We start from the raw sequence: 15382 nt of genomic DNA, 5'->3' as shown, positions 1-15382 counted from the left end.
GTAGCAAAGCCTCAATGTCAGACATGATTTGTATTTAGAGAAATGTGTGATTTATGAAGCACTTTTGTGTCCACAATCTCATTACTGCTCACAAGTACCCTGTCAAGGGCATCAAGCTGGTCCTGTTGAGACCCAGAGAGTTGAGATAACTGGCTGGAGATCATCCCATAATGATACATCACAGTCTTCACACTGATTTGGAGATGTCTGAGTTGGCTTAAAGCTCAACATTCAGAAAACGAAGATCATGGCATCCGGTCCCACCACTTCATGGGAAATAGATGGGGAAACAGTGGAAACAGTGTCAGACTTTATTTTTCTGGGCTCCAAAATCACTACAGATGGTGACTGCAGCCCTGAAATTAAAAGACGCTTACTCCTTGGAAGGAAAGTTATGACCAACCTAGATAGCATATTCAAAAGCAGAGACATTACTTTGCCAACAAAGGTTCGTCTAGTCAAGGCTATGGTTTTTCCTGTGGTCATGTATGGATGTGAGAGTTGGACTGTGAAGAAGGCTGAGCGCCAAAGAATTGATGCTTTTGAACTGTGGTGTTGGAGAAGACTCTTGAGAGTCCCTTGGACTGCAAGGAGATTCAACCAGTCCATTCTGAAGGAGATCAGCCCTGGGATTTCTTTGGAAGGAATGATGCTAAAGCTGAAACTCCAGTACTTTGGCCACCTCATGCAAAGAGTTGACTCATTGGAAAAGACTCTGATGCTGGGAGGGATTGGGGGCAGGAGGAGAAGGGGACGACAGAGGATGAGATGGCTGGATGGCATCACTGACTCGATGGACGTGAGTCTGAGTGAACTCCGGGAGTTGGTGATTGACAGGGAGGCCTGGCGTGCTGTGATTCATGGGGTCGCAAAGAGTCGGACACGACTGAGCGACTGATGCGATCTGATCTGATGCTGTCACTGGAAACCTTCCACCACCCCTCCCCAAGCTGGTCTTCCCGGGATTCATGCACCAGTTAGCTCCCAAAAAAGTGGACACAATGTGCACAGGTCTCCTAACTTGTAGTTTATTTTTAAAAAGTCATAAACTTGGTTTGGGCTTACTTTAATGGCTAAGGGGAAAATTATAGGGAAGAAATCAACCAGGTACTCTGTGTCCCAACTCTAAAACAAAATAGGTGTTGTTTTAAAGTCTTCTGCTTGTTAGCTTAGATTTGAGTTTGTAGATGTGTCGATCATGCCAAGGCTTGGCATGTTTAATCCAGTAGGCGTATTATAACGCACATTGCAAATTACCAAATATTTAAGAGGACTTTTTGAGTGTTATATGTGCATTTCCAAGTTGCAATGTAGATTGAAATTCAGTTTGACAACAGTCTTTGGATGCCTACAGGATGAGGACTATGTATTAGGTATGAAATTAAATATGATCAAATAAGAAACTGTTGATAAAATATAAAGTTTTGAAAAATAAAAATCTTTTCAAAATTATAATGAAACTTTTCCCATTCCACAAAACCTTTTATTAAAGCCACAATGAAAATTTAAATACTATTTTGTACTTTTTAAAAATCATATTTGTGTTTACTTTTATTATATGTTTTCCCAAATTTTTCATTATAATTTAACTGTAGGTCAACATTCCTACAAACTTATATGGATTAAATAAATTTCACAGGCCAGTCTGATGCTATAATCACAATTTATGACATTTTTCTATGGAATAAATTTACTCTCTACTCCCTGAAATGAATGTAAAAAATGTATTGATAGATCAGGAAGAAAATGGAACTTGGAATCTCTTCAACTCCATCATTATTGAAGAGACACCAAATCTGTGCAATGCATGGCTTTTCCCAAGGGCTACCATATGCAACTGTTCTGAATACCAATGAAGTGAAGAACCTGCAGCTTCCTTACCCTTCTAACAGTTTCTATATCTAGTATTTTATTTGGTTACTTCTAATTTTTAAAGCACTTCCATAAAGCCATTCAATTAATAATATGCAAAACTTTGAAGAACATTTCTCAATTTTTATGAAATGTATTTTATTAAAAGTGTCATTCTTTTGGCCTTGTTCAACACAGAGTTTTGTAAATTATCTCCTCAGTAATATATTATTATAAAGTAATATATGGTCACTGTAGAAAATTTGAAAAATGCAGAAACTCTAAGGAGGAAATAAGAAAAACACCCCAAACCCAGTATTCATAAAAGACTATTGTTAACAATTTTTCTTCCAATAACATTTCTGTGCATTTTTTTTTCAGATGTATAAACATACACATTTTGAAATTACCACCATAACACAATTTGAGTAGGCAAAAGAAATGATTAATCCTGATACTATGAAACCTCTAGCAAGCTCTCTGAGTATCTTTTCTTTATTTATTTTTAAATCCATTATGTAAATATCTTATTTGAGATTTCCTTAAACCTTTTCAGGATGAAAGTGGGCAAAATCTTCCTTTGGTTTTTAAAGCTTAATCTAATACGTTAAGTAGCCTAGAATGATTTTACAGTAACCAACTAGAAAGTTGTGAGAACTGACACTGTCCTGCGACATCCTGCCTCCTTCTCTACCACCAGACACAGGGAAACAAGAAAGGCTGAGAGGTCCATGTCAAGTCATCCAAGACTCTGGTCACATGACCACTATCAGCCCATTGCTTTCACATCTGAAATGTAAACACAGCATGTGTATTCACATCCCAGCAGTCAGTCCAAGGAGATATATGTGTATTCCACCTCTCCCCACTCTTTGTATTTGCATAATAAATAATTTTAAGTAGTGATGAATGCGAAGAGAAAAGAAATCAGAAAAATGTGATAGAATTCAGTAGGGAAGACTTAAGCTGACCTGGTCCCAGAACAGGCTTTTCTGAAGGGATGTCATGTCCACCGAGGTAGAATCTCAGTGACAAAAGGGACACAAAAATGCAAAGACCTGGGGAGAAAGGGAAGAGTGTTCCAAGCAGATGGAAGAGCCCTGAAGGGGGCGGGAACCTGGTGGCTGGGAGAAACAGAGAGGCTTGGCTGGACCAAAGGGCAGGGGAGGGAGCCTGAGAGAGATGGTAGGAGGGGCACGAGCAGGGGCCCATCCTCTGTTCTGCTTCCCTGGGAAACTTGGATGGTTCAAACCCAGAGCAATGTGATGTGATTTCTGCTTCAAAATGAGGTACTCTGTGGGAAATGAGGCAATAATAAAAACAGACAGTTTTAGAGGCCATGTGGAGAGATTTGCAAGTGCCCAGGGACCTTGGCTGCCATTAAAGCATAAAGAAAGCAAATTAAAACAATTAGGCAATTCCAAAAGTATCTAAGTGGATTTGGGAAAATCTGGAGAAACCTGTTTTAGTGTTATGTCTTAGCCTTACAGATTTGTCCAGGCTTGTGGGCAAAGAGAGAGGTACACCCCCACAATGACACAGGAAAGCCACAGGCTCTCCCTGTCAAATCAGGCATGTCTCAGGACTTAAAGGTGGCAGACTGTTTTATTTTCAATTCAAATAAATTGGGGGGTGGGGTTTGGTTCTTCAGAAAGAGAACAGCCTGACTCTGGACAGCACATGAACCCTGGTACCAATGGTGCCGTGTGAGTCCATGAGCAGAAGTCCCCAGACAGGCAGAATTGTCCTAACTGGAAACACATCTGCAGTTTGTGGTGTCTGGGTCAGGGGCTGTCTGAACAGGGCCACGAGGGAGCTCCCAGGGTGACCGTGATGTTCTGGGCATGACAGGAGTATAGGTTACACGCTGCATGCATTTGTTGAAACTCATCAGTGCTACACTTATTACTGATTATCTCATAGTTTGTGGTGTGACCTCAATAACCACTGTCAGTAATCTTGAACTGTAACCAGTGGCATGTCAGGATGAAGGATACAGCTATCTGTGCCTTACTTTGTAATGCATAGAAAAAATTAGATGGTAGGTATGTGTTAAAGTGAACATAATAAAATGCTACTTTAAGGATGCTCACAGTACAATTCTGTTAGGTTTTTGTCCATTTATGAATCATCATAATAAATTGTGAAGATGAAAAGCTGAGTGCTTTGAAGGCCCCCTTCTTGTTTCAGTAGAATTTGTCTTCAGATTTGCGGGAAGGAAAGCAAATCTCTATCATGTTATATGGAGCTTGACACAAACACTTTTAATTGTCTAGTTTTCAAAGGCTTAGCCTAATGTAATATTGAATTCTCTCTGAATAAATTGCTTAAAAACCTAATCCTAAATGCATATTTCAATGAAATTCTTAAAGTACAATATATTATTTTTTCTTTCTTCTTCCCATTGGATAAATATTCTTCTCACAGAGTAACTCTATTTAATGCCCAGTATTTGAGTAAGCCAACCAAATGCGGCCAGTTCACACAGTATCACCGGACAAGGACACATCCACGGAGGTCCCAGCGTCTGTCTGGGCACACCTTCTGTCAAGGCAGCTGTCACAGTCCCCAGTAGTTAGCTGTAACAAAAGAAACCTGAAGCTTTGTGTGCATTCACTTCTCAGAATAGCTCTGGGAGGCCAGAATGGATTTTTAGCAAGTCTGTATTTGAGAAAACCCTGCTGCGGAGCTCCAGGAAGTCCTTCAGTCTGCATACAGGGGAAGTGCTGACCGGAAGCTTTCTCCTCTGAGCTCAGAGCCTTTCCTCTCACAGCTTTGCCTTAGGTCTGCCTCGCTAGTTAGTGATTTTTATTTTTCAATATTACTGATTTAATGGTCTCACATTTAAATGTCCAATATTACATAACATGAGATATTTGGTATAAAGATGGAGCCAAGATTATACCTTGTTCAGTCAAGAAACCCAGGCCAAGCCATTTGCATCCTCACCCCAGACCTGCTGTCTCCCTTTTTGTGTGTGGCAGAGAAGCCTCAGAATAAGCAGCCTTGTCATGTTTTCTGTTGCTACTTTAGTCATTAACCCAGGAGTAGGACTCAAGATGGATTTGCCTTCAGCTCAGTCCAATAGTGTGTTGGCTGCTTTTTCTTAAGAATAAACATGTTGGGCAGTTGGGCAATTTTTTGCCATTATTAAAAAATATGTCAACATTTTGCATGAAAGTTTAGGTCTGTTTCCTCAGAATAGATTTTCCAAAGTAGGGGAATCATCATGACATAGACTTTAAGCATATTTATTTGTATGCACAGTCTGTCCAGTTGTTTCCAAAATGTTTTACAAATTAACATTCATATCAATAATGTGTAATGTTGCTATTGTCTTCCAAATATAGGATCTTTTTTTAAATTGGAAAGTAATTTATAGTAACTATAAATAGCAAAGGGTCATGGTAGGTATTCATCAAATAAGTCCTTTCAGTGTTCATTTAGCACTTTTTGAAAGAATAAATAAAAACACAAGTGTAGTCCTTTTGCAATTATTTTCTTCTTTAACAGGGTAAACTTACCTGACATGTTTTCCTTTTTAACTGATGAAAGTCATTTTCACATAATTTAGTAATAAAAATAGTTCAGCCAAGAGAAATTTACAAATGGATATTTTTGAGCCTTTAAAATGAAAACATTTGTGATTGCTTTCATCCTTCTGTGTACAGAAGAAACCCTTCGGAAACATGCTCCAACACCCAGTTCTAGTCAACAGTGGTCACCTGGCTGGCATGAAGGGCATGACCAATACTTGGGGCTGCCTAGACCAGAGCTGACCAGTTAGGCTGAAATTTAGGGACCATAGCTTCCAAGGTGTGCCAACAGAAAGGTCACCTCTTGTTGTCAAAATCCGGCACTTCCACTGATGCTGGCATCTTTAAGGACCTTCGAATTGGGAAATCAGTCTGGCCTCATCTGTATGCACTGCAGCCAACTGTGTGCAGTGATTCCAACTTGAGGTTGCGATCAGAGCAGCCCACACTCCTAAGTGAAGGCAGCCAGAGATGTTGGGTCCGTCCCTTGTTATGGTTGAAAGAGTGATGAAATCACCGTGCCCTGGAGCCGGTGCAGGGGGCTCTGTCTTGTGAACCATTGCAGTTCCCTTGTGAGCATTCTCTCTACCACCAAATTTGAAAGAGACCACAGAAGGGAGAAGAGGGAAATCCTCACAAAGTCAAAGAGGAAGTAAGGGTTGCTTCATATTTAATGGTGGTGTAAATGCTTCACGTTCATTATGTGCTGTCTGAACATGCGCTCAGTGCCTTGGCACCAAAATGCAAGAGCAGACAGTCAAATGATGCTCTGCAGAACACTACCGTGGGGAGGGAGCAAAGAACCTATCAAATAGAAATGCAGATTTGGGAAGAGTTCCTCAGGAAGTCCCCACATACTGACTCTGGTGTTGGTATTGTGCTCAACCACCTGGTTGCAGATTGCAGCCTTGCCTGGTCAGGTCTGAATCAAACCTCCAAAGCCAGAGGCCGTATTTCCTCACTTATGATAATTTTGGCTCAAAGTACAGTCGCTTACCAGCTCCCTGCTTCAAAAGTCCCAAACCTCTTTGTTTTCTTATGCTTGCCTATACATGTTGTTCAAAGAGCTAATTTATAAACATGGCTTTATTATAATCCTCTCCTTTGCTTTTAAATATAGACTACCAAATGTATTTTCATAGTCTGACTTCATCCCCTAATTTAAAATGTTTTCTTATGTTAAGTTTGACAGCTGAAAACATCAGGGCATTAAGTGTGCCGAGGCCACATCCCAGCAACTGATGCCAAACCCTTGCCCCTCCACCTGGGTGGCAGGCTCCTTAGAGTGTGGCAGACTCAAAGACATGCTGGTTTCTTAGCAACCAAGTGTGTTTTCATGTTACTTTCTAAATTTTATGTAATATTTGATTTTATTCTTCGGTGCATCAGTTTAGAATATTTTTTGTCTCCGGTCAATGGATTTTAATTTACAGTCTTGTCATTGATTTTAGGTTGTACAAAGCTGTGGTAGGAAACTATGTTTGTAAATAGTCTTTCAACACATAATAATGTGACATGTTATCTTTTTGCAAAGTAAAAGTTCATTATATATTTATTAACATTGTAAATATACAATTATTGTCTATTTTTTCATGCATTTTACTAAAACTCTTATAGACTGTTTGGTCTCAAAGATTTCCATAGGGTTTTCATCTGTTTCTCCTTGAATTTTTAATATTTTTAAACAGTTGCATGCATTATAGAGATGAACTAGTCCTTAGTTTGAACTGCATCTTGTATAAACTTTTAAACATTGTTTATCATGTTTGTCCTGAGTGGCCTTCAATCAGAATTACTATCCTAAGTCCCTGAAGCATGCAGTTAGTTGAAGATTGTGAAGATTGTTTTATTTTAGTTTTTCTACTTTACTTTATTTCATGTGATACCTTTTTTCCCTTGTTTCCAGTTTGCCAAGGGACAAGTAACAAGCTCACCCAGTTGGGCACTTTTGAAGACCACTTTCTGAGCCTACAGAGGATGTTCAACAACTGTGAGGTGGTCCTTGGGAATTTGGAAATTACCTACATGCAGAGTAGTTACAACCTTTCTTTTCTCAAGGTTAGTTCAATGAATTTGATCCTTACCCAAATACAGTAGAAGTAAATAAAGTAAATATAAGTAAATAAGGCCTTGGCAGAATTTAATTGGCAGCGTATTTACTTTTACTATGGCAATTACTTACACATGCAAGTTTTATGGAAAGGTCACTTTACCAGATAGTGTCAAGTTGTAGCTATAAAAGAATAGCAAAGAGAAATAGACTAGCCTGGCATTCTGCTATCATTGTGGACACTAATCTTTTAACCAGCACTGCAGCCATGGTATCCTGCTATACTGAAAGAAGACCTGCTTTGTAGCCCTTGCCTGTTTTCTTGGTATAAATACTCCCACCACGGTTGATTTCTGGCTACCAAGAGTTTAAAAACTAGTTCACAAAACTCCCATATGTTTTGCAATAGGCTCCAGTGAGCCAATCGGAGCCAGCCTTAAAAGCTTCTGAGTTGGTGTAGTTAAACTTAGGATTTGATTGGTTTTCTTCTGGGTTTGTTTGTTTGCTTTTGATGGAAAGCCTGCAAGACAAATACAAAATAAATTAATAAAATGTTTCCGTTTTCTGCTAAGTCTGTTAAACACCAGGCAAAATGAAAGTCACAGCATTCCTCAGTAACGCACATGGTCCGTTGTTACTGCTGTCAAGCTCAAGAGGCAAAAATGCAGGAATCACTATAAATCTTGTTACCTCCCATGGGGTCAGTGGTAATTATCTACATGATTTGTCAACCACTCCTGTTCAGCTAGGTGTCCTGGGCTCTCTGGATCCGCTTTAGATCTTGCGTTCATGGTTCCTCCAAAGAGAAATAATATGTTCATGTTTTATTTCCTTAGACCATCCAGGAGGTTGCTGGCTATGTACTCATTGCCCTCAACACAGTGGAGAAGATTCCGCTGGAAAACCTGCAGATCATCCGAGGAAATGTGCTTTATGAAAACACCCATGCCTTAGCCGTCTTATCCAACTATGGAGCAAACAAAACCGGACTGAGGGAGCTGCCCTTGAGAAACTTACAGGGTGAGAGCAGGGCGCAGGAGGCTATAGTACGAAGAGCGACTTGGACGGTACTTAGCAGACTGGGTGCTTTTCTGAATTCCACTCAGGGAAGACTTTTGCTTTGCATGCCAGCCATATGCAAGAGACAGTGAGTAGAAGTTCTAAGAAGACAGTAGTTAATGGGGCAGGAAGGGAAGAGTTAAGCCAAGTACAGGTTCTGTCTTGTTCATGGAAATGTATCCAGAGAGTTACCAAATAAATTAAGACATGGTAAAGGTTCTGGAAAAAGGAGAGTATGACCAGATGACGGGACTGGAATGCTCAGGTAGTCCGCCAGTCACTGCCTGGACCTCATGTATAAGGGGACAAAGAGTAAAAATCCAACCACTGTCTGAGACATTTTCCAGAGTCACGCTATTATACAGAAAGCCATTTTTAAGTTTGTAAGGATAGAGAATAAAGGTATTACAGGCGAAGTTTGAGTTCTTGTGGGGAGGGCACTTACGAGGGTGCTGTGAGAGAAAACTGTGGAAAAACGGCAAGTTGATTTTTAAAATTTGAAGATAACGATGACTGTGGCAGGTACAGTGCCAGCCATGCTAAATTGGTAACTTAATTTAATGCCCCTCACCTTCTTTCAGAGCAAGTGGTATGCTCTGCCATTTTACAAAAAAAAAAAAAAATTGGTCAAAGTAACCCTCTTGAATTCCTACAGGAGTGCGGAAATGGCCAGGGTTGGCCACCCAGACCATGCCACAGAGCCCTAACCTTCCCTCGTGCCTCACGGCTCTGATGGGCAGTGGGGCCAGCCCTGAAGGGGCTGAGAGCAGAGGACACACAGCAGAGGAGGGTCGCGGTACGGGGCCTGACCCCAGGCCGGGGTGCAGAGCGGGCTGACTGCCCAAGCCCCATGGCGCCTGTGTGCGGGTCAGCTCCTGGGCTCTGCGTTTATGAAATGGCCTTAGGGCTCCCCTCAGCCTCCCACGCAGTTGGGTGCGGTGCTGGCACTGGGCTGTGCTGTCCTCGCCCTCAGCCCACCGGGATGCCTCCGAAAGTTGCTGTCTCGTGGTGCCAGGCAGAGGCAGGTGGGGGCGCAGACTGTCAGTTTCCAGCCCCAGCTGTATCAGCTCCATGGCTCACCAGCCAGGCGCCTGGGAGTGGGTTCTTTCTGTGATTTCAAAAATGGGGGGGGACAATGATAACAGACTCCGCAGGGTTGTTGAGAAGATTAAGTGAATTACTGCAGATAAAGCCCCAGGGAGCTGTTTCTGTGCTTGGTATTATTCCTGTTGTGAGTATTAGGGTTGTATCAATTCAGATTATTTAATTTTATTAAATAATCCTCTAATTTGGATTATTCGACATGAATTACAACCCACTCCAGCATTCTTGCCTGGAGAATCCCATGGACAGAAAGGAGCTTGACGGGCTATAGTCCATGCAGTTGCAAAAGTGTCAGGTATGACTTAAGGACTAAACAACAACAGTTGATAACTAACATGGGCCTCTGGTCATCCCGCTGCTGTCCCCTTGGCCTTCCTGCTCCTGGTCTGTCATCCTGAGGCTCCTGAAACCCCAGCTCTCTCTTCTATGTCTCCAGCTCTGGCCTCTCATGAGTTTATCCCTTGACTCTGGCTCCCTCCTAAGTGAAGCTTTTCACTTGGTTGTCCAGCTGTCATATCTGATTTCACACCCAAAACAAGATGTGGCCCTTTCCGACCCCCTAGCCTGCCTTCTGTGACTGCAGCCCCTCCCCACCATCTGCCGAAGGAACTGCTTACCTGGCCCCTCACGGCCTCTGCTGGGGCTGTCTGTCTGCCTGGAGCACACTGAGCCCACTTCCATCTGGGTTCCTCCACATGTTCTCTTCCCAGAGATGTTATTCTTTCTAACAGCCAAAGAGAGCTTCCCCAGAAGAAGTCTTCCTTTTCCGTGTCCTCTCCCACTCTGGGATGCTTGGCATTGCTTACATATCTAGAATTGAGTTATGGTCAGAGGACCATGTGAGGATTAGCTCAGGCCATGCATATGTCTGACTACTAGGTAGTACAGTGGTAAAGAGGTTCAATAGACGCAGGTTCGATCCCTGGGTCAGGAAGACCCTCTGGAGGAGGAAATGGCAACCCACTCCAGTATTCTTGCCTGGAAAATTCCATGCACAGAGGAACCTAACAACCCATGGGGTTGCAGAGTCAGACACAACTGAGTGACTGAGCATGCATGCATGTAAAGCAGCTGGCACAGTGCCAGCCTCGTCATGGGTCATGGTCCTCTGTGAACAAGAGGTTACTGACTATGCATTGCCCCTCACATGCTTGTGCTTTCTTAGAGAGGAGCCAGCAGGAATCATTCATCTCCGCATGCCTCACAGCACTCACGTCCATGTTCTGTGCACAGAAGCCATTCGGTAAATGTTTGCATAAGTGTCATGGGGGAATACTTGCCCTCTGCTCCAGCTCAAGTTTTCTTATCACCCCTGGTGTTTCACGTCATGCCAACTCTTCCTTTGAGCAGTTGAACAGTTTTAAGTCTTTGCCTTCCCTTGGCCACACAGTCTCTTCATCACACATACAGATCCTTCCTGCTCCTCTTTCCCCACTTTCCCAAGCACCACAGCATCTTCCCTTCCACCCACCCTTCCTGTCCCATCTGCCCTTTCACACTGTCATCACGCGGTGACCCCGGTCTGGCTGGGACCAGCCAGCCTCCCTGGGAACCATCAACTTACTGTATACCTGTCATTCATGCTACTTGACTAAAGCATTATCTTCCCATGGCCCCTGATTTCTAAATTCTGGTCATTCATTGTTCAAAGACCCAATGCAGGGGAATCCCAACTCCTCCACAGAGGAATCCATCAGCTCACTTTCCACTGCCCCACTGCAGTTCCAGGGAGTCTCATTTGCATGCTGCCATCTCTTAACAGAAGGTAAAATGTGAAGAAGCATATGCATACTTCACAAGAGTTTAGAAGAGATGGCAAGTTTGCTCATGGGGGTTCCTTTCTCATGCAGAAATTCTGCAAGGTGCCGTGAGATTCAGCAACAACCCTGTCCTCTGCAACGTGGAGACCATCCAGTGGCGGGACATCGTCAACCCTGATTTTCTAAGTAACATGACAGGAGACTTTCAGAACCAGCAGGGCAACTGTAAGTGTTCCACAGTGCTCCCCCCAACCCCACCCCCGGATTGCAGCTCATAAGGCAGGGCGGAGCTGTAGAGTTGGGGTGGGAGCCAGAGAAGGCACAGTTCATGTTAAGTTACATGAATCTGCAGCGAAAATAAGTAGTAAACAGATTATATGCTCACTAGAAGAGCACCTATTTAAGACAGAAATAGGTTTGTTTTTTGTGGTGACAGCTCACTTGCTTACAGGTCACACACACACACACCCCGGCCCTGCCAGGGCAGCTGAGCTCTCATGTGGCATTGAGAAAAGCCCATCGTGCCAACCCTGGCAAGGGGCTTCTCTCATCCTGTTTGAGGAGACTAACCACGCTTTTGTAGCTTCCGATTTTCTGCTGAGGCTCAAAGTGGCGCCAGGCCCTTTGGAAGCTTTGAGGCTCAGCTCTGCCCTTCTGCTCCTAGGTCCCGGGCACTCCCACATGGATGGAGTGCCCGGCAGAACTAAGGAGCACATGGAGATAAGCTTGTCCACATTTAACTAGTGCCCATGACCTAGTCCCCACTATTCATCAATAAAGGGAGCAGCTGGCCAGGACCACGCTGCAGGTCAAGTCTCCCCGTTAGCACCCTTGACATACCTCGTGGGAAACTTTGAGGACCCCAGTTTCCAAGTAGCCTGCTCCCTTCCTGATCTCCCTCACCTTTCAGGCTTTTAAAATAAGAAGCCATCACCATTTCCTGCTTCTCTGTTTTCCAACAACTGTGCAGTGGATGCATGGGTGCTTTTTTTACTTTTTTTTTTTTTTTGGTGTTTTTGGTCTTAGAATTTGAAGCTGATATGGGTCTTAAAAATCAACTAAAGCTGCTTTGTTTTTTGCTTTTTTGTCTTTGACTTGATTGATTGATTATGATGAAATACCTCTAAGATGAATTTACCATCTTAGCCGTTTTTAAGTGTACAGTTCAGTAGCATTAAGCACATTCACATCGTCGTGCAGCCATCGCCACCAGTCGTGTATTTTCCTCTTGACAAACTAAAACTGTCCCCACTGACCACTAACTCTCCACCCCCAGGCCTTGCGTCCATCATCTTACTTTCAGCCTACGAATTAGACAACTTTAGGTGCCCTATATGAGTAAAATCACACAGTATTTGTCCTTTTGTGACAAATTTGACAAATTTGTACTTTTGTGACTGACTTCTTTCACTGAACACAGTGTCTTCAAGAGCCATCCAAGTTAGAGCATGTGTCAGAACTTCCTTCCTTAATATGGCTGAATAATATTTCATTTGTTTATACATTCATCTGTCAATGAGCACTTGAATTGCTTGAGTTGCTTCCACCTTTTGACAGTTGTGGACAAAATGTTGCTGTGAACATGGGCATTGAGCCCTTTGACTTTGTAAATGCATTATTCCAACAGATACCTGACTGACCTACTTTGCTTGCAAGAAAGCAAAAGCTTTCTTTTACAATGTAAAATTTTACATTTTCCAGAGATGGAGGTTAGCCTTTGCTCAGCAATCTGATGTACAGTGGGGAGGTTAAATTGTGTAAATTTGTAACAACAACAATAACAACAACAACAAAAAATAAAACTGTCATGGAAAGGCTGTGAGCGTAATATGGTTTTGCTATAGATCAAATCAGGTACCCAAAGTAGCTCACCTGCCCTCCTTACGCCATAGCTGCAGAAATGACCTGGCAAAACAGTGTTGGGAAAGACAAATGGTGAACAGGTTTATGCAATAATAAGATTCAAATATTACAAAGCTACGGCAATAAACCAAGATGGTATTGGTTTAAGAATAGACATATAAAAATAAGCCATAGACAAATAAGACAGTCACTTTCACTTTTCACTTCCATGCATTGGAGAAGGAAATGGCAACCCACTCCAGTGTTCTTGCCTGGAGAATCCCAGGGACGGGGGAGCCTGGTGGGCTGCCGTCTCTGGGGTTGCACAGAGTCAGACACGACTGATGTGACTTAGCAGTAGCAGCAGCTGAATCAAATGTCCATAAAGAAATGTCATTGTAAGCAAATAAGAAAAGAATTAAATATTTAATATATTATTCTGGAATGTAACTACTAAAGGAAAAATACCTAAGTGACAGAACTATTAACGGAGTTTTTTTAAAGGAACTAAGGATATTAGGTTAGTCACATTGGAAATTACAAAACTACCATCACCCGTTACCTGTGTTTCCCTCATTAGTTGCCTGACTAGGGACAAACTCACAGTCTTGCTCCTCTCAACTGGAGCTTTCAGGTCACAGATGACTTCTGAGAGCTTGTTTCATGTCATCTTTACCCAAAAAATCTCATAAGGTGATTTAAGTGTTTTATGGACATGGGTTTTATGGACAGAAAAGTTACTTAATATTACGTTATTATTGATGTAGTTTGGAATTTGAAGTTAGAATGGGTAAGTTTACTCAAGAGGAAATTGAAATAAATCTATAATCCACTTCATATACCACTGTAAATTCCAAATGCAGGTTAAACATAAAAAATGTTGAGTGTATATATAAGTGCTAGAAAGAAACATAAAAATAAATATTTGTAATATCAAGTTGAATAAAAGCCAAAGTTAGATACTATAAAAGAAAACTTCCATATAAAAAAATATTAATGATAGGAAAATACTGTGCAGCTTCTGATTGCCTTGAAAAGGTTAATATTCTTGCTATGTGACTATGTAATGTAGTCTTCTAAATCCTAAGAAAAAGGTGACTACCTCTCCAAAAATGGGTCAAGGACATGAGCAGCTCCCCTCTCCCCATCACACACACACACACACACACACACACACACACACACACACAGCCAAAAATAAAGTAAAATATTATTTGTCATTGTATTACAAATGGTTAAAATGAAATAAAGAAGCATCATTTTTGCCTTTGCTAAATACATATGTTCCTTTTGATTTTTCAGTGCCTATATTGCAAAGAAACAGAAATTTACATAGTCTACTTGTGGGCATGTAAGTTAATTTTGGCAGTATGTATTGAAGTTTTAAAGTATGCATGCCTCTGGCCTATGAACATCATGTCTAGGAATATTAAGGAAAAAATGAGAGGAATGAAAATTGTAAAGGATGCAGAAAAATATTTTTGTTCAAGCATATTCCTTATATCCTTGTGTTTAATACATTTCAAAGGAAACATGTCTAAAAACAAGATTGGAAAAAAAAAAAGAAAAAAGAAAAACAAGAGATTGGTTAAATAAATTGTGGTACAGCCATGCCATTAAAAATTCATGTTATTGTGCATCGAACCTGGACTGGCGACTCATTTCATATATGATATTGATATATGGCAAAACCAATACAATATTGTAAAGTAAAATAAAATAAAATAAATTAAAAAAATAAATAGAATAAAGTAAAATTAAAAAATTTAAAAAAAATAAAAAATTCATGTTAGGTAGAAAGATATTTAAAGGCATGGAAAATTGTCATAATGTATCATGAATTATTAAGTTATAATGCAATGTGTAATGTGATATTAATTCTTATATATAGATATACTTATGCCTATATTGTAGAGAAGGCAATGGCACCCCACTCCAGTACTCTCGCCTGGAAAATCCCATGGACGGAGGAGCCTGGAAGGCTGCAGTCCATGGGGTCACTGAGGGTCGGACAAGACTGAGCGACTTCACTTTCACTTTTCACTTTCATGAATTGGAAAAGGAAATGTCAACCCACTCCAATACTCTTGCCTGGAGAATCCCAGGGACGGGGAGCCTGGTGGGCTGCCGTCTATGGGGTCGCACAGAGTCGGCACGACTGAAGCAACTTAGCAGCAGCA

At 41.6% G+C, this 15382-nt stretch overlaps 1 protein-coding gene across 1 annotated transcript in view; it reads left to right on the top strand.

The window, feature by feature from the left end:
- Positions 1-15382, top strand: part of EGFR (epidermal growth factor receptor) — a 218506-nt gene that overhangs the window by 136807 nt on the left and 66317 nt on the right. The window contains exons 2-4 of the mRNA XM_061395688.1: positions 7294-7445; positions 8274-8457; positions 11451-11585. Of these exons, the coding sequence (XP_061251672.1) occupies positions 7294-7445; positions 8274-8457; positions 11451-11585 (471 nt within the window). The remainder of the gene's footprint in view (positions 1-7293; positions 7446-8273; positions 8458-11450; positions 11586-15382) is intronic.

Source organism: Bos javanicus, chromosome 22, assembly GCF_032452875.1.
Source record: "Bos javanicus breed banteng chromosome 22, ARS-OSU_banteng_1.0, whole genome shotgun sequence".
In the NCBI taxonomy this organism is placed as follows: Eukaryota; Metazoa; Chordata; class Mammalia; order Artiodactyla; family Bovidae; genus Bos; species Bos javanicus.
This window is presented reverse-complemented; position numbering and strand designations above follow the sequence as displayed.